This window comes from Sebastes umbrosus, chromosome 6, assembly GCF_015220745.1.
Source record: "Sebastes umbrosus isolate fSebUmb1 chromosome 6, fSebUmb1.pri, whole genome shotgun sequence".
Classification (NCBI taxonomy): Eukaryota; Metazoa; Chordata; class Actinopteri; order Perciformes; family Sebastidae; genus Sebastes; species Sebastes umbrosus.
Window position 1 is genome coordinate 24,285,489 of NC_051274.1, and position 25,112 is coordinate 24,310,600.

Here is a 25,112-nt window from a genome sequence, read left to right on the forward strand (position 1 = left end):
GAATGTGTCAAAATGTGTGAAGCATCAACCACATCAGGAAACCATAGATTCAACTATGAGGAAGGATACCTTCCTCTTCAAACCGCAGATCCAAAACCTCACACCTCCTCTTCATTAGGACATTGATAGGTTCAAAATGCCCTTGACCATAAAAGGCAAGTAACTACAGTATGTGTGCGGATTTAAATCTTTTCAACTTCACAAATTAATAACATCTCAATTGCAGCTAATATTTTTTTGAAAACCCTTAATCAGCATGGGCTGGGACAGGGACTTCCCTTCTACTTTACATGGAGTATTTTGACTTGGCTCATCAGTTAAAGAGTTGTTTGTGTTCCTGCATCTGAAAAGGTTTGCACGGGAAGAAAGGATGTCAGCAGTGTGCTCACTGAAAAAAAGCCCCTCAGCTGCAGCTTTGGCCATTCGTGTGGGAACGCAAAGTGAGTCATGATATGCTGGCTGAGACACATCCTTGCCCACAACACATACCTCAAAATATCAACATACTGTATACTTATGTATACCCAGCATACACACAATCTCAAGATTACAGATTAGCCAACGCAGAAGTTGTTCTTTAGACTAAAAAGTGAAGTTGTTTCTTTGATTCTTTTGACACTGTTACGTAACAGAGATGTGCGTGAGAAATAGAGAAGTCCACTTCTTGGGAAAAATACAGGCTTTAGGTGTAATACTCATTTCCAAACAGGTTTAAGTCATTGGCAATATATTGGGTCATCATGCGAATGAAGTCAGTGAAGATGTTGCATCAGCAACCTCAGTGTAGTGATGATGAAGCACAAAGTTCCCATGAGGTAGTTCCCCAAAATCTGGCCAACAACAACACTGTGGTATTGCAATCACATCTAAAGGGGAACTATGACAATTTTCAAAATTCATATATGTTTATTATTCCTATGGTTTAAGACAGTTCAAAACATATTAGTAAACATGAACAAATCTAAAAACTAGAGTGCTAAAACTCAAACTTGTGATGTCACAGGGTATAAAGTGTGGAGCTGCTCCATAGACAATGAATGGGGAGAGATGTTCTAGACGACACTGAGAGCCCCCAGAGGAACGTTCTGAGTATATGGGAACAGTTTCACAGCTGGCAACACTACAGTATAATAAAGCTCATTTGGGTATAAAAAAATAAAACAAACATTCTGTGTATCCACAAAATCAGTCTCCATTCATTGTCTATGGAGCAGCTCCACACTTTAAACCCTATGACATCACAAGTTTGTGACTTAAGACTGGTACACACCAGCGGAAATTTTTGCAAGTCAGTATATTTATTCTAACTACTGAACACATAATGCAAATATTACAAAAAAGCGGCATCATTTCTTTTCAAAACAAGGTTTTTCTGAGCTGTCACACTGCGAATAAAAGGTATCAACAAATCACGTTGTGCGGAAACGGTTGTTTTGTGCCTATATTTATGAAACACCAACACAGAGATACCGTAGTCCGAACCAGGACATCAAACTTTATCACTCAATCTTGACAAAGCCAGCACAGACCAGATCCACTCATTCTGTTCTTACCTTTCACAATAAAAGCCCCAGACATATAATATTCGCATTTCACATTTTCATGTTGTTTATTCGTCATGCCCCCGCTGTGTGTAAAGGCCATTACTTCTCTGGTTTTTGGCTTTGAGAGAGAGTAGCTCATGTTCATTAATATTGATTGAACTTTCCTAGACCATGGAAATAACATATTGGAATACTTAATTTGGGCGGTGTTTCCCTTTAAAAACACGGGTCATAGAAATGTAAAAAAAAAAAAAAAACATTTAATTAAACGTTTACCATCTCAGTAAATAAAACAAACGATTTTTCTGTATGAATCTACTTTTAGATTTGACCTAGTTGACATTTTATTCAGTATCCAACTATAGACAAAGAGGAAACAAATCTCTATTTGTGAAAAGAGGGGAACATTTTTTTTTTATATATCACTACTTTGAGCTTCTAAATAACAGAAGTGTCTGGCTGAGTCCCATGATGAGTGCGTTGCTTTCAGGTAAAAATACATTAACATGTCAAGAAGAGCTTTTCACAGGAATCAGAATGACGACACTGAGCATCTAAACATTGTGTTTATGCTCACTTTAGGTTATTTCCTGAATTCTATACAGTTTTATGATGTAAATGATTAAGATAATATAAACTTTCAGAGCTTTTAAAGTCATTTGTTATTTGGTTGATAATCTGTGTGGGTTCTCAGGTTTTACTTTTATTAACACAATATGAATGCAACCATAATAATTTGCCATAATTGGTCTTATCCACCACTGCCATTGCTCACCCCCCCCCCTCCCCCTCTCCAGCTTGAAACATTTCCAAAAAAGAACAATTAGCTAACCACTCACTGGATGTTAGGTAAAGCTAAATGTGGATATTTTGGAAATTCCCCCTGCCCATCAACATGCAGTGTGTCGAGATGTCAGTGGGAGGGTTGAGGTTAGTAGTAGGCGGGGGCGAGGTTTAGTGACTAAGACTTTACTTTGCATAAAAACAAGGTCCACGACCAAGGACACAAAGCAGAGCCAACAGGAGTCAAAACAAAGAGGCAAGCCAACACTGAAGGAGAAACACTGCTGAAGAAGCTTCCCAATCCTTTTTGTCTAACTGAGCACTGCAAGGCTCTTAGTATATATATTTTTTTGTTACATTTTGCAGCACTCTACAGCTCATCATGAAGTGCTGTGCTTTGGCTGTGTGTTTACTTTTGGGGATAAGCATTCATGATGGATGGAGCCTTCCCCTCAAGTCCGTCTTTGTCACCTTCCCAGGAGACATCATCAAAAACATGACTGATACGGAGCTGGCAGAAGTGAGTAGCAGATGGTTCATTTTGTCTCATTTTGACTGAAATTCCCCAAAACGGTGTGCAATCAAGCTGTGCAGGGAAGTAATTACCTGAACAGAGATCTCTATCAAAATGTTAATGAAAAGAAAAATACGTTCTTCTGAATTCAAGCTATATGAGGGTGTAACAGTGAGTTCTTTTGTTTTCCAAACCAAAGTTTACTTCATAAGGACCCACCTGGACTCATTAATGTGGTTTCTCATGTTCTCCTGCCAGGGTTATCTGAAGAAGTTTGGCTACATAAACGCGCTGCAGCGCAGTGGCTTCCAGTCGATGGTGTCCACTTCCAAGGCTTTGAAGAGGCTGCAAAGGCAGATGGGACTGGAGGAGACCGGAGAGCTGGATCAGTCCACCCTGGAGACCATGAAACGGCCTCGCTGTGGCGTTCCTGATGTGGCCAACTACAAAACATTTGACGGAGACCTCAAATGGGACCATGAAGATGTCACTTATAGGTGAGTAGGGAGAAAGGATCTGTTGATGACATTACAATGCTTGTGCTTTTTAATGCATGGCACCAAATACAAACAGTATCTTCACATTCATTGTCAATTATAAGTCTGAAAGTGTCTTTTCTTCTCCACAGGATCCTTAGCTATACTCCAGACATGGATGTCTCTGTGATCGATGACGCCTTCGCCAGAGCCTTCAAGGTGTGGAGTGATGTGACCCCTCTGACCTTCACCCGCCTCTTTGACGGGACGGCTGACATCATGATTTCATTTGGAAAAACCGGTATGTGTTTGTGCAGTGGTCTATTCAGCTGTGTTGTTCATATTGATGACACATAGTTGTATTATGATTTTGTACTAATCATAAATCTATTAAAATATTTAGTCGCGATTAATCACAAATTAATCGCACATTTTTTTTTTGTTCAAAATGTACCTTAAAGGGAGATTTGTCAAGTTTATTTAGTTTATTTAGCCTCCGACAAGCTAGTATGACATACTGTAGTTGGTACCAATGGATTCCTTAGGTTTTCTAGTTACATATAACTCCAGTATCTTCACTCTAGCTTTAAAACTGAGCCCACTACAACCTAAAAATTGCAAGTTGCATTAATGCAAGAAATTAGAGGCGTTAAAATGAATTTGTGTCAACGCATTATTATCACAGCCCTAACTAAAATCAAACACTGACAATGCATTTTAATGTTCTATCCAGACCACGGTGACCCGTACCCATTTGATGGTAAGGATGGTCTTCTGGCTCATGCGTATCCCCCTGGTGAGGGTCTGCAGGGTGACGCCCACTTTGACGATGATGAGTTCTGGACTCTGGGAACAGGACCAGGTAAGCAGATGAAGATATTTCTCCTCCACCACCAACATTTAATATGAGGTTGTCTCCCCCCAGTGTTCACTTTAAACATTGCATTAAATGATTTCTTTTTGTCACCTAAGTTGTGAAGACTCGCTATGGGAACGCTGATGGCGCCATGTGCCACTTCCCCTTCACTTTCGAGGGCAAATCCTACTCCACCTGTACCACTGATGGACGTTCAGACAACCTGCCGTGGTGCGCCACCACAGCCGACTACGGCACAGACCAGAAATTCGGCTTCTGCCCAAGTGAACGTAAGCTTGACAATTTATTCTGCTAAGGAGGTCAGAGGTCAGATGAATTGTTGTGGCATGCTGACTCGCTTCACCCGCTCATCCTTGCTCCTTTCATCCTGACAGTTCTGTACACATTTGGAGGAAACGCAGACGGAGCACAGTGTGTCTTCCCCTTCGTCTTTCTAGGGGACGAATATGACAGCTGTACCACAGAGGGCCGCAGTGACGGCTACCGCTGGTGCGCCACCACAAGCAACTTTGACAACGACAAGACATTTGGATTCTGTCCCAGTCGCGGTGAGTGACGGGAACCACAAGGCATAAATGCTGAGGAGCAACGCCACAATGGCTTGTTTTCTTACTGTTGTTGTTAATCTCTTTATTTGGCCAGACACCGCTGTAACTGGTGGAAACGCTGAGGGTGAGCCCTGCCACTTCCCCTTTGAGTTCCTGGGTAAAGAGTACGACTCCTGCACCAGTGAGGGACGAGAAGATGGCAAATTGTGGTGCGCTACCACTGACAGCTATGATGACGACAAGAAGTGGGGCTTCTGTCCTGACCGTGGTGAGTAGCATGAAGATAAGACAGAGAAGGTAGAATAGATCAAATGTATTTACCCTCGGCATTTATTAATATCACTGTATGTGTTCCAGGTTACAGTCTGTTCCTGGTGGCAGCCCATGAGTTTGGACATGCCCTCGGCCTGGATCACTCCAACATAAGAGAGGCTCTCATGTACCCCATGTACAGCTACGTGGAGGACTTCTCCCTGCATGAAGATGACGTTGAAGGCATTCAGTATCTCTATGGTAAGGTCATGACAAACTGCATGCAAAATCACATCAAAGTGTTTCCATGTCCACCACTTTTCTCAACACTATTTTCTTTTTTCAGGACGCAGAACAGGCCCCGATCCCACCCCCCCTCAGCCCCGCACCACCACCACTACCCCCTACCCAGACCCTGATGAGACTGACGCCACTGAACCCACCACTACCACCACCCTACGACCTGTGGATCCGACCCAAGACGCCTGCAAGTTGACCAAATTCGACACCATCACTGTGATTGGGGGAGAGCTGCATTTCTTTAAGGACGGGTAAGCAAATCTGTCTATTCTTCTTTGTAAAATAAATTAGAACAGCAACAGAAAAATTAAATTTTGCATGTGCTGATCAACAGACATTACTGGAAGATGTCCAGCGGGAGCGAAGGAGCGCTCAAGGGACCGTTTTCTGTTTCTGAGACGTGGCCCGCTCTGCCAGCAGTCATTGACTCTGCCTTTGAGAACCTTCTGAACAGGCAGTTGTACTTCTTCTCAGGTAATAAAGCTTCACACAGTGTATAAAAGGGACCACTAACACTTAAGCCAAAATTGCAAGACATTTTATTCCTAATGATCCTTTTCTTTCTATAGGGAACCGATTCTGGGTGTACACAGGGAAGAGTGTTCTGGGTCCCCGCAGCATCGAGAAGCTCGGCCTCCCGAACACCATCCAGAAGGTGGAGGGAGCGCTGCAGAGGGGCAAAGGCAAAGTGCTGCTCTTCAGTGGAGAGAACTACTGGAGGTGAGTTCAAATTGTGCCTGATTTTTCAACTGAAATTCAATCCTGTTTGCAATTTGACAATTATTGGTCGCTTGTGAAACTACAGTAACGTGAGCTTCAGAGAGCAAAACCGTGGTACCACCAGCCACCGTCTGACTTCCATTGCACATAGTGTTATTATGGTATGGACGGCCTCCGAGCGAGGCGAATGACGTTACCACAATTTTGCACTCTTTGGCTCACGTTACCGCAGTCTTGGAAAGGAAGGAGTGAGAGGAGGGGTGCTCAGTTGGATGCAATCTGCAACCACACCGCTAGATACCACCACATCCTGCACACTGCACCTTTAAGAGAACAGATTGTTTTCGCCATTTTTAATGAAATTCTCTGCTATGATCAACACAGGCTTGACGTGAAGGCCCAGAAAATCGACAAAGGGTACCCCAGATACACAGATGTCGTCTTTGGTGGCGTCCCCAATGATGCTCATGATGTGTTCCAGTACAAAGGTAATTGAGCTCAATAAACAAATCAAGCATATAACACTCGACTGTTGCATGTAACAATCCTCAATTTGCATTCTCTTGATTATAATTTCAATATTTCTGCTTTAGGTCACATCTACTTCTGCCGGGACCGCTTCTACTGGCGTATGAACTCCCGCAGGCAGGTGGATCGCGTTGGCTATGTGAAATACGACCTCCTCAAGTGCTCAGATGCTTCAAGAACTCACTACTGAGCAGATGAATAAACAGGGATGAGCTGGAAATCGTCTTTATTGTGGTAGCACCCACATCTCTCTCCTGTGCGGGTGTCAGGGAGGACGTGATGCAGTATTTGTGTATAGCGCCCGTTGTATGATGTGTGTGCTTTCTGGGATGTGAATAATTGGCCATCATTGCTGTTGGCTAATTTCTTTAACATACAGCATTGGCCCAAAGGAAAGTGAAGCGTTGCCCTCAGTCTGATAGGCTAATCTGTGAAATGGTTGGTTATGATGGTCTAAAATTTGAGACCCATAATAACCACAACAAAAATATTCTTAAAAGCAGTCTGGATTCCAGATTAGCTGATTAATACGAGTCTGACAGGTTCAGACTCTTAACAGTATTAGATTATTTTGGTATTTATAGCATTATCTAATATTATTATTTTGTGTCCAAGAGCTTTGTTTTGTATAAATATATGTGTGTTTTTCTGAAAATGGCTTCAAAAGCCAATTACTTGCACTGGAAGACAGACAATGTAATGTCTTCTTCACTGAAATTATTTATGAGACTGATATGTTTTGTATTAAAGTTTGTACTTTCAATGCAATAAACATTCTGTGAGGAACACATCCCAATGTCGGCTGTCTTAATAGTCCATTAAAACACTTGATTAACTGACATGCACGTGGATTATCTGACAACAATATAATGCTCTATTATTTGACATTTGAATACACATTCCCACAACAAGCAAAAACATACATGTATAGGTCACATGTTTCTGGTAAAAAATATACTTTTATAAAGATATTTTATTTCCCACGTAGCCGGAAACAATAACACAACAACGATCTGGGTAATAGAAAATGTAATTTCATTACTTTCTACTGTATCACAAGAATATTCAATATACAAATAAATCATTATATTGTATTGAAAATGGGTCGACAATGGTATCGTATTGGTTAAACTTCTTAATGCTGATGGGCAGTTACTAGCGTGTAATGATTTCCTTTCCAAATTTAGATTGCTCTGCCGAGGAGTGTGCTGCGACTTCTTAGATGTTCAGTAAGGGAGATTTCAATGATTGATTCATTTAATAGCGGTATATTCCTTGGAGAAGTCGACATTACCAAGAATAAATGCTCTAATAAATACATTAGGAATTGCATTCAAGCTGTAACTCTGCCTCCAGTCTTCACTTTTTGGATAAATTAATTTGCAGAAAATTTGGCTAGTTGAGGACAAATTTTTGCCTTAGTAATAAAGTTAAAGAAGTTTCCTTTAAAGTTTTGCAGCGCATATATCCAGCAAAAAGACATTGGAGAGATTTAGAATAGATATTGAATATTCTTGTACTTTCTGTGAATTAAAAGAAGAAACAATATGTCATTTGCTTTATCAATGTATGTATACCGGAATGTTTTGGGTGGATGCTGAACATTACTTAAGAAGGAAAACTGGGCAAACAATTCAATATCAGGAAAAGGACATTATTGTGTGGGTTTGTTTTTCAATATTATATTTATTGTTTTTTTGTTCATTTTGAAACAACAGAACAAACATTCACAAACGTCCCCAATAATAACATTCTCGGTACAAAGAAACTTAATAAACCTAATATTAATAAAAAAATAAGCCAGTATAGATACAGGAAAAAAACATATTATATACAAAAAATAGATAAATAAGTAAAAAGAATATACACAAGTAAAAAAAAAAAAAAATTCAATTTAAAACAATAAAATTAAATAAATGTATATACTGTATACATATATACATACATACACATATACGCACACGCAATATATACACATACAAAAAGACATATATAATCAATTAAAAAAAAAATCAGTGTTTATTGTGTGTTTTGAAGGTAATGAGCAGTGACAATATATTATGTTCTTTTTACAGTTAATTCTATTTTTGGGAACATTTCACATTCACAAGAAGAGATGGGCAGACTCCAAACCTAATTTTGAATATTTTTAACTGATACAATATGGCACCACGATAAAAAAAAAACCATTCAGAATAAGAAGGCAATCAAAACAAACTGTGTTTGATGAATTTCTAATGGACCTATTCTAATTTTGTATCACTTTTTCTCTATGTAGATGTATTATTTTATTGTTTCTTGTATTTTATTGATTTTTTTAATGTGCATAAGCAGTTTTGTATGTATATATTGTTAATGTACTTTTTCTAAAATAGAAAAAACAAACTTTCTACTGTATAGATGTATGTACTGTATTGATTTATGTACTGTATTGATTATCAACAGTCACCTGAAACAACGGCCCTAGGTGAACCCATATTACTCCGCATCAAACTGCGTAATCCGCCCTCCTCTAAAAACAATAGTCCACTAAGTGATTATAAACGTAAAAAATTACCAAACAACCGAAATGCATAACGACAAAATGTTTCAGTAAACACACATGGCTAAAAAAATAAGACAAATATAGCAACGTTTTGTTCCACAACAAGAGAGATTTCAACAAAAATAATAATAAATGAGATCCGGTCGCAGCGAACAGGAAGCGAAGGAGAGTCTGATGGCGCCCGACTAGAAAGAAGCAACAATTATCGGTTACTAATTCCTCTTCTGCTTTTAGCGCGTCTAACCTGACGGATTCACGACCGCTCGACGAGTCACGGTAAGAAAAAAGCCTGTAGATTCCAGCGGCGCAGAGGGAAAATGTTGTACTTTTCTTCAGGGAGAGCATTAGGGCGGTCTATCGGCGGCTCGGAGGCCCTCGAGGTCCCCAGTAGAGCTCCAGTAGAGCTCTCAGAGCGCCTGAGTGGAAACAGAGAGACAGCCTGCCTGCTGCTGCTGCATGGCGGAGCGGAGCGGAGCGGAGCAGGCAGGACGGAGGGCAGCTGGGCCACACGGCTAACGGCTAACACGTGTAGCCGGACATGTGCTAACACGCGTTGTGTTGGACGTTGTTGTTACACTACACATGTCGACTTGGTTAGATCAGGGACATGTTCTTCTTATTCAACTACTTAAACTATTACTACTGCGATTAAATATGTTTTAAACGAGATATGGAGGACAATGCTAGTTAGCTTTAAAGCTAGCTGCTAGCTGTTTCAGTTGGTTCTCGTTGTATCTAAATAACTTTACTTACGATACGATATGATACAACTTTGTCAGTTTGCACTGAAATTCACTTTGCATTCATAGACAGCTCAGTTTGAGAAAACGTACACATACAGTAGATGTACTGTTACCATAGACAGAAAGACAAGTGAGACCCATCAGACAAAACAAAACAACACACCATTATTCATACACAACCCATTACAAAGTCACCATCTGTCCTCTGGATTTACATGTACTTGTGTGTGTAGATACGTGTGCATGTGTACAGCATATGTGTATATAAGAGTATATATATGTCATATATATATATATATATATCTGCAGGAGATATATATATTTATATATATATATATATATATATATAGCTGCAGGACAGATAATGCATACAATGCACTTTAGACTGAGCTACTGGAGTTACCCTGCACTATACTCATTTTTAACAGTGTCTTCTGTACTTTTTTAATAGTCATGCATCACATTTACTATCTATCTATATGACCATCTAGCCTCATTCAATGCCAAACACACACCCATTATCCACACACACACACATTCTTCAACCTGCTTTTATCCCCTTGTGTTGTTTTTGTTTTGTTTTTGTATAAAGTACACAGGAGCAAAACATCTACATTTACAGACATAACATAATATGGAGTTACCCTGCACTATACTCATTTTTAACAGTCTGCTGCACTATATTCACTTTTTTAATAGTGCTGTATCAGAGCTGTTCCCCTGCACTATATTCAGTTTTAACAGTTTTATTCATCTTGTATTTTTATATCTGGTATATTTTTTTGTACTTTGTATTACTAACTTTTTTACTGCCTTTTTATTAACATGTTTTTGCACTATGGAACTGTGATGCTGGAAACTTGAATTTCCCTCGGGATCAATAAAGTTACTATCTATCTATCTATAACGTTACTGCATTTGTAAATTGTACACAGCATCACAAACAAACTCACTCACAGCCATTTTCTGGAGTAAAAGTACAAAGTATCAGAAAATCAGAAGTGTCAGTAAATCAAAACGGTGTAATAGTGTATCTGAGTTAAAGTACTTTTGTTATTTTCCACCCCTTGATAGAAATATTGTTCAGTTAGCTATTTTAAACTTGTTTCCATGCACCCTATTTATTATGAAGGAAATTACATTCCCACAAACCCATAAAATTCAAATTCAAATAAGCTTTATTGGCATGGATGTTCAGGTTACATTATTGCCAAAGCTAAATTACATATTAATGAATAATTACATTTCCAACAAAATAATCACAATATACCAAATACATTGTAAATATACATTCTTTTACAGATGTAGTCAATCAGAAACATCTTCGGAGCTTGTAGCACCTCATATTGTATGGCAACAGTCAACATATTTTGCAGCTAATATTGCACATGGATTTTTCTCGCCACATAAGAATGGTATTTTCTGAGGATCAGGGAGATGGATGAACTCAGGATTTATGTTATTTCTTTTTTCAAAGAAAACATCTCTCACATCCTTATATTTGTCACAGACCAGTAGGAAGTGAGATTCTGTCTCCACTTCTCTTGTATGACAATGTGAACACAGCCTGGCCTTCCATAAAAAGACAGAGATAAGATAAGAGAAAAGATAGAGATAATTTCCAGTTGGTTGCCCATCTGTTACATACAATAACCTTGTGTTTTTATAGAAAATATATTACTTGAGTTACCTTTATCAACATTACACATCCTTCCTTACAGTTGAGGAAGTTTGACAAACTTTCTGTTTTTCCGTCCAGGATGTCTGCAGGTCTTGAAGCTTTTCCTATTTGTTTTATTCATTTTATTTTTATTTAACCAGGAGTAAAAACTCCTTGAAATTAAAAATCTCTTTTCCAAGAGTGTCCTGGCCAAGATAGGCGGCAGCACAGTTACACGGTTGCAGACATAAAACAAACATAACAATTGAAAACGAAGACAAAGAGCAAATTACAGAATCATAAGGTATCAAAAAGCATCCATCAGCATTCAAAACATCTACAGCCAGATGTGCTTGCTTCCAAGTCTTTTTTAGAAGCACTTTAAAGACATTCAGTGAGACAAGCTCTCCAAGTTTCAGGTTATTTAAAAGTCATAACTCAACTGTTTATCTAGTGACAAAGTAGCTGGGACTATAAAATATCCCAAGTTGTACAAACACTCTTAACACTAATGACAAACAACATTTGGAACTAGACATGAGTAGTGTTCATCTTAACACAATGAACTTGCACTAATGACAACGGCATATTTTAAAGATGACACAAACTTTAAATTTGATACTGAGTTTATGTTTCATTTTTGTGGATAGTCATGGATTCGGAGGAGAATGAGGTGGAGAGCAGCAGTGATGCAGGTCCCTCGGGGATGGAGGAACCATCTGAAAGCGGCATGGGCATGGAGTCATCAGAGGCCATGTCGGCAGACAGCAGTGATGCTGCTGCCTCTCATGCACAGGCCCCAGAGTCTGACTGCCATGTGGGACAGAGCTCAGAGGGAGTTGTGGTAAGCTTTTATAAATAAAGTGTGTATGTGTGGGAGAAAACAGACATATACTAAATGCAATAAAACCAGGCTTGGTCATAAAAGTTTCCTAATATCACCATCATGTTTTTGCAACTCCCTGTCAAGGTGTTCGTCCCAGAAACCAGCTCCAGTACGGACGTCAGAATTTCATCAGTCCACCTCCCAGACTCCTCCTCAGTGGCCCAGTCCACCAGCGTGTCCAGCGTCTCCACAGTGACTCAGTCGGTGATGGTATCTGAGTCAGCCCAAATGCTGGTCCACTCCAGTGCCACGTCTGAAGGATCCATGATGGTTTCTGACTCGACTGCTTCTACCTCGTCAGACTTGGGGTCTGCCATTGACAAGATCATACGGTCCACCATCGGCCCTGACATCATGAATGGTATTTCCACTGACGCTCAACTTTCTGTTATATCATCGCCTGCCTGAGCAGCTCTAAGGTTGCGTCAGTTTGATTAGTTTACCATAATGTAGCAGATCTCTGATCCTATTGTTCTTCTGTTAGGTTGCATAGCTGTGACCAGTGCAGAAGATGGAGGTGCAGAAACAACCCAGTATCTCATATTACAAGGACCAGATGACGGTAGGTGTATTTTTATAGTTAATGAGAAAATGATGATTATATTTATTTATAATAGAAACAACATACACTGAATACTCTGGTGGGATATTATTCGGACATCATTTATTTATAGAGCGGATAATTGATTTAACTTTTCCATGTCAACTTGTTATGACCCAACTTAATTGTATATGTCCGTTATAGGGGCTCCTATGGTAGCCCAGATGTCATCTTCGGCCCTCTCTGATCGTATAGCCATAGAAGCTCTTGCAGAAGGCCCCACGTCCACCTGTCTGGACCAGGGAGACCTGCATGGCAACCTTGAACGGGATGATCAGCCTGGTCACTCGGGTTACCCAGAGGACAGCAGCAGTCAGCCTGACCAGCCCCAGCACTCCCACCCCTCCCAGTATATGGATTGCAGTGCAGATGGTCCGGACCAGACAGGGGAGTCTTCATCTTCCTATGTGGAGTGTTCAGGCGAGGAACCCGACCAGACGCGCTCCCAGTCGGGTTTCCCTGACTACAGCGGTGATAACAGTGACCAGGACCTTCCTGGATATGTGGAATGCAGTGGGGCTGACTCAAACCTTACCAGCCGAGGTCACTATGTGGTGGAGTGCAGCGCTGGGTATCTGGAGTGTGCAGTGGATGATGAAGAGCAACCGCATCATTCCCGCAGTTACATCGACAGTAGTGCAGACCATCGGACCCAGACACTTCGACAGTATGTGGCCGAGTATGTTGCAGCTGCAGCCTCTGAGCAACCAGGTTGTTCTCGGTATCAAGCGAGGGAAGACGATGAAGACGACGAGCGGAACCAGGATCCAGACCAGCCGCAGCACTCCCAACAGCAGCCCCAGCACTCCCATTACATGGAGAGCAGCAATGGCCCAGAGGCCTCTCTCTATGCCGATGACAGCTCCTCACCAGACCACCCTGTGGCAGACACGGCAGGTTCGGGTGGGCTTCCTGAGGCGCTAGAGGGCAGCGAGAGCCAGCCTGGGCCCTTCATCAGCAGCAGTGGGACTTACACCGCTAATCCAGAGCCTGAGCTGGCCCAACAGTGCTCACCCAGCCAGGAGGAGCCCCAAGGCTCCCAGGGGCCTCAGGATGAAGCTGGGCTGGTCGGGGAGATGGAGACGTCAACAGTGGCAGAAAGTTCTGGGCACAGAGCACCAAACCTGGCTGAGTTGGAGGAGATGATGGAAGTAGTGATTGTACAGCAGTACAAGTGTAAAATGTGTCCATACAAGAGTGCCTCCAAAGACACACTCATTAACCACATGAGAGACAAACACTTCAAACCTGCAGGTAAGCTAGTATGGTTGATTATGTATCATAAAGATATTTCACTTTGACTGTTAGTTCAGATTCAATAAAGAAAAAATATATGGTGTAACGTCTTGTTTTCAGGGGACATGTCAAAGAAGCGTAAACGTGGACGGCCTCCTAAAAGTGAGACGTTTGCCCGTCGTCAGGCAGAGAGAGAGGAAGCTGAAGAGAGGAAGGCAGCAAAGGCGAAGGCTGCACAGCCCCAACAAGCAGAAGAAGAGGATGATGATACGGTGGATGCTGGTGCAATTGATGATCCTGAAGGTCAGTGAGGAAGATTTTCATTAAACCCCCAAAACAAAGAATCAGTCAAAGGGATGAGAACCATATTCACTTATCCCTCTCCCTGCTCCTTTGTTTATTCCCAGAGGATAGTGACTACAACCCAGCAGATGAGGACTGCAAAGGAAGACCACCTGCCATTATGAAGAAGCCCACTCCTCCCATCTCTTCCTCCTCTCATGGGCGTCCTCGACGTAAGGTTGGCCGTCCGAGGAAGTACAGCCTTTTTGACGAAGGCTACAACAGCAAAGGTTGGCTTTCAGTTTAGAGTAAAGCAAATAAACAGCCTATCACTGCTCAGGAGAGCCTACACATTCTTCTTTTTCATTGGTTTGTTACAGAAGCAGAGAGTGTTGCTAAGAAGCCCAGGGTTAGTGTGGATGCTAGTGCACCTGAAGAGGCAAGCTCCTCCGGGCTGAACAATGGTACTGCTGTGGTGACGGATGGAGACACAGCGGAGGCAGCAATAAGCCAATCAGACTCTGAAAACAAAGACCCTTCATCCAACACACAGCCAGAGGAGTTCTTCCAGAGAAAACGCGGCCGACCCTCCAAGCGTTTTCTTCGCAAGAAGTATAAGAAATATATAAATCGAAAGTAAGTATCTGAGTATTAAATACAGTTGTGTTACAAGTAGTATTCCATAATATTACAACAAGCTAATCGCTTCTTTCTCTGTATTATCTTCCAGTCGGTACTACAAATCCCTCAAACCGCTCCTGAGACCTCATAACTGCTGGATCTGTGGCTCACGTTTCCTTACTCAAGAGGATTTGCGGTTCCACGTTGACTCTCACGAAGGCAGTGACCCAGAGCTCTTCAAGTGCCTGCAGTGCAACTATCGCTGCAAGCGCTGGTCTTCACTCAAGGTCAGTTGCGACAAAACAGGTCACGACATTCAGTTTAACCTCAGTTTACATGCATGTTGTTGCATGGTGTCCTGAAAGTCTTGTGGACTGTTTTGTAGGAGCACATGTTCAATCATGAGGGCACCAAGCCGTTCAAGTGTGATGAGTGTGACTACACAAGTGTTTATAAGAAAGATGTCCTTCGCCACTCAGCAGTCCACAACAAGGAGAAGTAAGTAACTTACAGTAATACACAATAAATAATTCCTACATGTTTTGCAAGTTTTTAAATATTATTACTGTTTTTCTCCCCCCATCTTACAGGAAAAGAAAGACGGAGTTGGTAAGACATTTCAAGTCTCCCATATTTGAAATATAGTTAAATACTAATTAGCATGCTCATGGTGTAATGAGAAAAAATTATGCATTCTTAATATTGAAGCAGAATTACTTTCAGTTTTTCAATTTTGTCTTTTTTTTCTCATTCTTGCAGGTACCAAAGGTGTCAGAGTTCCTCTGCCCCGTGTGTCATCGGGTTTACCCCATGCAAAAGAGACTGACCCAGCACATGAAGACCCACAGCTCAGAGAAACCACACATGTGTGATAAGGTCAGATAATAAAAACTGTACAATTTAAGAACACTTATAGAACATTAACAGGATATTTTAAGTGGTTACCAACAATTACAAAAGATGTTTCACTGTGTTTGAAGTGACAACTACAGGAGAGATGTTTTCTGTTCCTCCCTGACAAACAATGTAATGATTTCCATACATTCTCTTGTGCATTTTTGCACTTCATTCTGGTGTACAGAGTGTTTGGACATCAGTAACCAATTTAGGATTTCCTATAAAGATATTCTAGAAAAGGGTCAATAGGTATAATGATTTGGGGGCAAGATTGTTACTCCTGTAAGATGTTTGATTTATCTCCCTGCCTTCTTTGAATGCATGATTTACCGGCCCAATAGAAGAATTTAGTTGTGCAACAGTGACTCTGTTTACATGCACACTAATATTCCACTATTATGCCGAATTTGATACGGGTCATGTAAACAGCATATTACGTTTGGATATTCTGAGTTAGGTCTTATTCTGAATGGAGCATTTTCCGATTAAGACATGTGGGATATGCTGATATTATTCAGGTTTTAGGAGCATTCTTTGAACATGTATACAGCGCGTTCAGATTATGCATCTCAACTGGGGTTTTTACGGCATTAAAACTAAAATTACCAAAAAATTGAATATTGTGTGCATGTAAATGTAGTCAATATTGTGCATAACCATGATGTAAAATGATGTAAATCCTTACAGGAGAGTGAGTGCACTCATAATTCTTTGGAGTTTTTTTTATCTACTCCGAAGATCTCCAAAACTCTTGTTAAAAACGCCTTTCTGTCTTTGCAGTGTGGCAAATCCTTCAAGAAACGGTACACATTCAAAATGCACCTACTGACCCACATCCAGAGTCTTGGAGACAGCAAGTCAGTATTAAACATTTTTATTCCATCTCTTTTCTTTTTTCATGTATCAATTTGTATTTTAAAAACATGGATGTAACAGAATTGTCTGATCAGCAGTGTGGGAGAGAATATGCCTCAATGAATCAATAATCAGTCATTTGTTGTTTGATGTTAGTAATAAAGATGACATCATGACAATGAATATCTCTTGGATGTGCCTGTGCCAGGTTCAAGTGTGAGTTCTGCGATTTCAATTGCGACAACAAGAAGCTGTTGCTCAACCACCAGCTGTCCCACACCAACGACCGACCCTTCAAGTGTGACTACTGTAAATACTCCACCTCTAAAGAGGAGTTCCTGGTCTCCCATCTGGCCATCAAACACACAGGTCAGTGTGGCAGAAAGGCTTTCATTGAGTTTATTTAAGCTGAGCACCTCATGAATGTAATACTGCACAACACCTTTACAATAAACACTGTGTCCTCTACAGGGGAGAAGCCTTTCTCCTGTGATATGTGTCACTTCACGACCAAGCACAGGAAGAACTTGCGTCTACATGTGCAGTGTCGCCACCCCGAGACGTTTGACGAGTGGTCTGTGACGCACCCTGAGGAGCCCGTCAGGAGGCGACGCAGACCCTTCTTCACCCTGCAGCAGATAGAGGAGCTCAAACAACAACAACAACAACAACATGACGACGAAACACAGGATTTGCAGAACACTATTGTGAGTCTGTTTGAGTTTTTCTGTTATTTATCTTTGGATTTAATTTTAGCATGTGTTCTATTTTGTGGTATTGGGAGATAACAGTTTCCTTCATTAGGTTGCGGTGGATTCTGCGACACTACAAGCCATGCAGGGTATGGAAAATGCCTCTGTGTCCCAGGATGCATTGGGAAACACCACCATCATCTACGAACAAGGTCAGTCCTCTTTTCATTCAAGAGACATTCTTAGTATTTCTGGTGATGTATGTCACCTTAAGGACAAATGCTGACTTTTTCACCATGTGCTCTTCAGCTGAATCCAGTGATCAATCCGCCCAGAATGCCCTTGACCTGCTGCTGAATATGAGCAATGCCCGGGAATTGGTTGGAAATGCCTTACAGGTTGGTGCTATGGCTCATCAAAAGATTTCATTTTACATAAGTGAGCGACATGTATGCGGAAATTATGCTTGCATTTTGGAAATAAGCTAAATTATGTACAAAATGACTGATTGTGTTCATCAGGTAGCGGTGCTTAAGTCGGAAGGCAAAGCTTTGGAAAAGGGCACGTGGAGTGCGGTGACCACAACACCGGGCCAGGCACAAAAGGTCGTGACCTTCCACGTGTCTGAAAGCGGTGAGACGGTGCTACAAGAGGCCTACGAGGCAGCGACCTCGGAAACAGGAGAGCTCACCCAGATCGCCATCGAAGCCTACGAGGGCGGAGGGGACTTCAGCGTGGTGGAACAGGCGGCTGAAGAGATCCACAGCCCTGGATACAGGTAACATTTTCTCTGCTTAGGTGGAACAGTCACGTTACTACTTTAATTATAATGAGATTGAATGTCGACTTCTCAATGACCTTCATGATCTCTCAACAATCTCTTAACTGTTGACTTTGCAGTAACGATGAGGGCAGTCCCTCTCAGGATGTAGAAGTCTCCGGGTCAGAGAGCATGAAAAGTGACAAGTACTACCTTACGTCAGCGCTGCCTGATGGTGTTCTGCAACAGGTGGAGGTAACTGCCAGAGATCAGTTGTTTTGGTACGTAAAGATCTGTCTACACCGTCTGTCTCCTCTCTGACTGAGCCGTTTGTTTTTCTGTCAGCTGAGCAGCGAAGCTCCAGCCTCTCCCTCTGCTCAGGGCTCCCCCGGTCTGAGCACCAAGAGGTTTTCCTGCCGAATATGCATGGAGTCTTTCCACGGACGCTCTGACATGGAGAACCACAAGAGGGCGCACTTGGACCCCAACACCTTCAAGTGTCCCGATTGTGATTTCACCTCCACCTCCTGGCTCGAGGTCAAGGTGAGTCTCTCCAAATTGTGCAGCACTTTCTTATTATCTTATCAAAAACACATTTGTTTTCGTTGAAAAGGCACAGACAATAACAGGGTTTTTCCTGGCTCAAAATGAGGTAGAAGTGGTACCATCATGATCATATGCAATTTGATTTTCTTTTTGTTTTCTTTTTGCTCTGGTGGCAAAGACGTTAGTTAAAACACTGCGGCACATATTCATTTTGAAAGTGCAATGACTGATGGTGTAATTTCATCAGTCAGTCAGTCAGTCAGTGACAGACTTGTATTTATTGCGCTGGCTCCCGCTTTGCTGTGGTCCAGACGAAAACAGACAGTGCAGACAGTTTTGGTAGCACCACCACATTGCCGTTATGCCGCAATTTCCAAATTACAAAAATACACCAAGTGCAGTGATTGTTAGAAAATTGTGTTTTCCACGAAAACACCGTCACAGTTTAAATTTGACAGCGGCGACCGCCTCGTAAATGTCTATGCAGGAAAAACCCTGAATAATCATCAACTAAAGTCACAAGCTGCCATAGATTGACCCAAGATTTCCTACAGGGGGCAGTAATGTCACTCATGAATATTCAACAGCTTATCAAATTCAGTTTTAACATGGTGAAAGACAAACATAGCGGCATTTCCACCCTCATCTGTCATTTCAAAGGCATTTTGATGTATCTGAAGGTGTTTCTGTCATGTCCAACGCATTTCTGTCTTGAACCCCTCTTCTGACTCTTTCTGAATGTGATGATATCCTGTTTTTGTAGACTCACATGGAGCTGCATTCCTACCTTCGCCCTCACAAGTGTCCAAACTGTAGCTTTGCCTCCAAGAACAAGAAAGACCTGCGTCGACACATGATGACACACACCAACGAGAAACCGTTCTCTTGCAAACTTTGTGGACAAAGGTGGGAGCGTAACTAATTTAAATCAAGGTTATAATATTTGAATTTGAATTTGAACTTTCAATTCGTTTTTATTTTTATTTAGTTTTAATTAGTTTAAATTAGAGCTAAAAAAATAACTAAAAAGAATATTGTTTTTATTTAGTTTCATTTTACTGACAATATTCCTCGGTGCTTATTTTCATTTAAGTTTTATATAACTATAATAACCCTGATTTGAATCGTCAGAAAACTTGTATTCGGTTAACATTAGGAACTCTTATACAGCACATCTGTATGCATTAGACCGTATTAATGTTGTAATGAATAGCTGCCAATGTTGATGTGTTTTTTGCCCGATATCTCAGGTTTAACCGTAACGGCCATCTGAAGTTTCACATGGAGCGTCTCCACAATCAGGATCATCCCGCTCGCAAGAACCGTACCGGCACATCTCAGCAGACCATCATCGTGAACAGTGACGAGGAGGCCCTCGCCACACTACAGTGTAAGGAACACAAACAAAATGAAAATTAATGAATGATTCCAGGTATTAAGGTTCAAACTGGATTATAGGTTATGAACAGAGGGCACATCCCGTGTAAAACAAAATCACAAACTTACTGTGTGTGTGTGTGTGTGTGTGTGTGTGTGTGTGTGTGTGTGTGTGTTTTGGTGTGTGTCTAACAGCCCTACAGGCACATCAGACGGTGATCACTCCAGAGCGGTTGCAGGCCCTGGGACAGGAGCATATCATTGTAGCTCAAGAACAAGCACTTTCAGACCAGGTACCAGCATACTTTTAACTTAGTTTTTAACTTAGTTCTCTTAAATAAGTTCTTGATGCATGCAGTATATAGCCACTCTATGTTTTATAACTAAATGCATTGTTTTAAGGATGTCACGATACCAGAAATTTAGTAATTGACATCAATACCAATTCAATACCACGGTAAAAAACATAAGCAAAACAATAAATCTCATGTATTTCAACATCCACTCCTTTATTACCGTTTGCATTCTGTTTTTTGTTAGGAAGTTAAACAGGTCATAATTCCCTCTCTATTATATATATTTATATTGCTGTGAAAACATCTCCTTCAAAACAAGTACATTCATTCAAGTTTCTCACCAAAAACGACATTTTACAAGATTACATTTGAACACACCATGATAACGTTAGAAATTACCTTCACCCAATACTAATTTTTGCTGAATAGAGCCTGAACGCATCATAATGTAAATAAATGGCACATCCTGTGTTGAAATTGGCAGGGCGTGCTAGTAAACGTTAACTGTTAGCAGCCGGTAAGCAGCACAGTCCTGCACAGAGCTAACAGCTAACGTTAACAAGCGCTCGTCCTCTCGATACCAACACAATGCAATGTAGCATTATCAGGGATAAAAAGGGTGCGTTCCCTGTCGATAGTCCGTTTACTGCATCTCAAACACATTTTCTATCGCCCCGGGACGACGGGACGCTGTTAGTCTCGAGTCCTGATGGTATTATGGTACCTCCGGTACTGTAGAAAAATGAGTACCGTCACATTTTAAGAATTTGGGCATCAACTTGGTACCAAAGTATTGTTTCTTGTGACATCCCGACATTGTTGTACATTATCATTGTTCTGGTAGTATCTATGTTTTTGCCACTTATTTTTGTATTAGGTTTTATTATTTCCTATATATTGTATTGTTCTTTTACCACTGTACAGCACTTTGGTCAACATCTGTTGTTTTTAAACTAAACTTGAACGTGTACATTAATCAGGAGGAGGGCACATACATCCAGCAGATAACCACCATAGATGGACAGACAGTTCAGCACCTGATGACAGGAGATAACCAGGTGACTGAGGAATATATATATATATTTATAACAGAGCTCTTGTTATATTCTTTAGTTTTAATCTCGACTTATTTGTCTTGTTTCAGGTTCAGTATATCATCTCACAGGATGGCGTGCCGCACTTGATCCCTCAGGAGTATGTAGTAGTAGCTGATGGCAACCACATACAGGTCAGTGTGTTTCCTCATAACTGATGGATACCTGCAGTGTTTTAAGGTGATACCGTCTTGTTCTAACTACTCTTCTGTTCTTCAGATGCCTGATGGACAGATCATCCAGTATGAGCATGACGGGACCTTTCTGCAGGAGCAACAGGTGAGCCACATATTGATCACTCTACACTTAGAGATTGAATAATGTGACACAGGTAACCTCAAATGCTCTACAGTGAGAGGTGTTTTGTTTTAACCGAAGCTCATTGTTCTTTATGTGTTCAGATTGCTGTGAGCCATGACGGTCAGATCCAGTATCTACCCGTGAGCTCGGAGCAACAGGTGGTGAATCCTGAGGATTTGGAGGCTGCTGCCCACTCTGCTGTCACAGGTTGGCTCTCTTAGGGAAAACAGATTGCACTTCACTTGTTTTATATTCAGTCCTCCACTACACACCGTGCCTATGATTTTCTATGTAGCATTTTCCAAAGCATACCACAAGTTTCTATAAGATTTAAAGGTATAATATGCAACAGTTGTCGGTTGGTGTTTGTAAAACACACGGCATTCAAAGTTGGCCAGTTGAGAGGGAGAGAGAGAGACGCGGTGGTCGAGCGAGCTATAGAGTGAACGGAGAGAGAGAGAGTGTCGCTAGTGAGGACAAAGCAGTGAGTCAGAGAAATGAAAGTTTTTTTTTTACATATTAAACTCAAATAAATACAACTAACTCCGCACACCGCCGCATAATTCTGTGGGAAAGTGCTGAGTTGCCGGATTTTTAAAGAATGCAGTTGAAAGGCAGGCTGTCCTCTCTGCCTGGTGTGTGTGTCTCAGTCAAACTGACACACTGATAGCAGCACACAACAGAGGAGAGACAGAGGAACAGGGGAACTCACAGCGATGTAACAAACCCGTTCTCATTCAGCAAATATGACCGCAAAGCCTCTAAAGGGGGACTCGCTCCCATTGATTTTTATAATGCTTCTGCCTTGGTATCAGAAGCTGAGGGGCATGACGCAGCGGTGCATTTGACCACCTAACAGGCTTTACACGCTGCGCACTGTTATTGGCTGGGAGTTACAGTCCCACGTGGGGTCCAAAGACTGTTGGCTGAAGCCCAGCAGCGTCCCCAGTAAAGCAAAATAATAAGAAAAGAGAAAATACAGACAGAGGGCTGCAGAGTCTCTGCAGAAACAGACACCGCCACACACTTCTAGTGAGTCATAAGTGATGATTCAGAGGGATTATTTTTGTATCAGTCTATACATTGTTTTTTTTAGTTAATTCTTGCATAATTGCAATATACCTTTTAAGGGAATCCTATCCAAATAATATGTAACATTAAAATCTCTGAGGGAATCTGTCAAAATTCTCAGAGGGATCAGGAAAGGAGTCGTGTGTGCACCGTCTGCACTCTTTGAACAAACCTCTAAGGTCTCTACGAGTTGAATTTCAAACCTTAGTGAGATGAATTGAAATATTATCTCTTCCTAGTATGTAGATGCTTTGGAAAATTGTGAACATACATCATCTACATATAATGGGCCAAACCAAATGATCTTATCTGTTATGAATAATTATGAGCTTTGTATTAACATGAACTCTGAAATCATCATTATGATGAACACCAACAATAACTACAGCGCTCTGATAACAAATCAAACTAAGTGGAGGATCTTTGTTCTTGGAGCCGTAGCAGACGCAGCCATGACGCAGACGCAGACCGTCTACACTGAAGCTACACCTGAACAGCTGGAGCAGCTGCAGCAGCAAGGCATCCACTATGACGTCATTACCTTCACCGAGGAATAGAGAGATTTTTAAACCTACCGGGATACAACCCACTACATACCTACCAAGTACAGTGACCTCAACATATTTATATTCAGCTGGCTGTGAACTAAAACATGATCTCCTCCTCGGTGTCGTCTGCTCGTGGGGCGATTGCACTGTTTAATAAGATCAACACCTTTTTGTAAATTAAAATTATTGCACCCATCGCTTCTAACTTAATCATAGGGGCTGTGCATTTAAGAGTTAACTTTGCAAGGTTGGTCTGCTCTGTAATTATTAAAACTGATTTGTGTTTACGTGCCTCAACTGCTTCCATGTGCAAGAAGACAATGTTATCAAAGAAAATGAAATGGCTTATATCATGTTTTAAAAAAATATATACCGAGCGTCCAAATGAACATTTTAGTTTTTTGAATGGAGTGAAATGAAAAGGGAGCGTTTATTTTTGATCTGTAATGATAATGTTAATTGATAGAATGCCACAACATTGTGTTTACTAAATATTAATATGTACATAATATGTTTTGCATTTGTCTTCTGTTCTGTGGTGGAGGATTCGTTTTGATTTTGGTGAACAGGAAGTGTTTAATAAGCTGAAAGCTGACACCAAATAAATCACTTTGTGTATACTTGTGTATATAATATATATATAATGTGTCCGTAAATGTCCAGGTTCTACTCAGATTGATTTTGTTCGTAAAGGTATGTGCTTTAAAATATCATTATTAGTGCTGTCAAACGCAATAATAACACATCAACACAAATTAGCCAAAAAAAAATTGTGATGCATTAACGCAACTTGCGATTTTTAGGTTGTAGCAGGCTCAGTTTTAAAGCTATAGTGAAGAACTGGTATCATATGAAACTAGAAAACCTAATGAACCCATTGGTACCAACCATGTCATACTAGCTTGGAGGTTAAATAACACTCCGAATAGAGTAAAAGCTGGCATGGCCATTTACAAAGGGGTCCCTTGACCTCTGACCTCAAGATATGTGAATGAAAATGGGTTCTATGGGTACCCACGAGTCTCCTCTTTACAGACATGCCCACTTTATGATAATCACATGCAGTTTGGGGGCAAGTCATAGTCAAGTCAGCACACTGACACACTGACAGCTGTTGTTGCCTGTTGGGCTGCAGTTTGCCATGTTATGATTTGAGCATATTTCTTTATGCTAAATGCAGTACCTGTGAGGGTTTCTGGACAATATCTGTCATTGTTTTGTGTTGTTTATTGATTTCTAATAATGAATATATACATACGTTTTGCATAAAGCAAGCATATTTGTCCACTCCCATGTTGATAAGAGCATTAAATACTTGACAAATCTCCCTTTATGGTACATTTTGAACAGATAAAAAATGATAAATCGCGATTAGATATTTTAATGGATTGACAGCCCTAATCATCATCACTATAATGCAGTGGACGCAATACAACCAAAGCTGTTACAAAAGAGTCAGGCTGTCAGGAATGAGTTGATGCAACTCTATAGTCATTTGTGGTGTTATATTGCATTATAATTGCAATTCCAGCATGTGTCAACATTTTTGCAATAGAATAG

The 25,112-nt window shown here is 41.0% G+C and overlaps 2 protein-coding genes across 5 annotated transcripts; both read left to right on the plus strand.

Annotated features, from left to right (window-relative positions):
• Positions 1–2,550: 2,550 nt before the first annotated feature.
• mmp9 (matrix metallopeptidase 9) lies at positions 2,551–7,332 on the plus strand. The gene is made up of 13 exons (XM_037773842.1): positions 2,551–2,847; positions 3,100–3,338; positions 3,470–3,618; positions 4,051–4,179; positions 4,290–4,463; positions 4,569–4,742; positions 4,837–5,010; positions 5,100–5,255; positions 5,341–5,545; positions 5,629–5,768; positions 5,864–6,014; positions 6,399–6,502; positions 6,608–7,332. The coding sequence occupies exons 1-13, from the start codon at positions 2,710–2,712 to the stop codon at positions 6,730–6,732; spliced, it is 2,058 nt and encodes a 685-aa protein (XP_037629770.1). The 5' UTR covers positions 2,551–2,709; the 3' UTR covers positions 6,733–7,332.
• A 1,900-nt stretch (positions 7,333–9,232) lies between these two features.
• znf335 (zinc finger protein 335) lies at positions 9,233–24,193 on the plus strand. Of its 4 annotated transcripts, none has more exons than XM_037772948.1 (28): positions 9,233–9,363; positions 12,141–12,334; positions 12,461–12,737; positions 12,861–12,938; positions 13,122–14,231; positions 14,334–14,516; positions 14,621–14,785; positions 14,876–15,131; positions 15,226–15,403; positions 15,502–15,614; positions 15,707–15,725; positions 15,876–15,992; positions 16,794–16,870; positions 17,077–17,237; positions 17,340–17,575; positions 17,673–17,772; positions 17,870–17,958; positions 18,082–18,338; positions 18,461–18,575; positions 18,666–18,863; positions 19,630–19,772; positions 20,117–20,256; positions 20,439–20,536; positions 21,520–21,597; positions 21,684–21,767; positions 21,853–21,912; positions 22,035–22,140; positions 23,440–24,193. In XM_037772948.1, the coding sequence occupies exons 2-28, from the start codon at positions 12,143–12,145 to the stop codon at positions 23,559–23,561; spliced, it is 4,752 nt and encodes a 1,583-aa protein (XP_037628876.1). In that variant the 5' UTR covers positions 9,233–9,363; positions 12,141–12,142; the 3' UTR covers positions 23,562–24,193. The 4 variants fall into 4 exon arrangements, with proteins under 4 accessions (XP_037628876.1, XP_037628879.1, XP_037628880.1 ...); XM_037772951.1 differs by having other exon boundaries at positions 23,446–24,193; XM_037772952.1 differs by having other exon boundaries at positions 13,173–14,231.
• The last annotated feature ends 919 nt before the right edge of the window (positions 24,194–25,112 follow it).

What these genes read in the sequence shown, in the direction of transcription:
- mmp9 (XM_037773842.1), top strand. Translation starts at nt 2,710, where the DNA reads ATGAAGTGCTGTGCTTTGGCTGTGTGTTTACTTTTGGGGATAAGCATT. An exon ending in GGGCTTCTGTCCTGACCGTG is followed by an intron (nt 5,011 to 5,099) that starts GTGAGTAGCATG and finishes TATGTGTTCCAG; the next exon opens with GTTACAGTCTGTTCCTGGTG. An exon ending in CTGCATTTCTTTAAGGACGG is followed by an intron (nt 5,546 to 5,628) that starts GTAAGCAAATCT and finishes GCTGATCAACAG; the next exon opens with ACATTACTGGAAGATGTCCA.
- znf335 (XM_037772948.1), top strand. Translation starts at nt 12,143, where the DNA reads ATGGATTCGGAGGAGAATGAGGTGGAGAGCAGCAGTGATGCAGGTCCC. An exon ending in CACCATCATCTACGAACAAG is followed by an intron (nt 17,773 to 17,869) that starts GTCAGTCCTCTT and finishes TGTGCTCTTCAG; the next exon opens with CTGAATCCAGTGATCAATCC. An exon ending in TGATGACAGGAGATAACCAG is followed by an intron (nt 21,598 to 21,683) that starts GTGACTGAGGAA and finishes GTCTTGTTTCAG; the next exon opens with GTTCAGTATATCATCTCACA.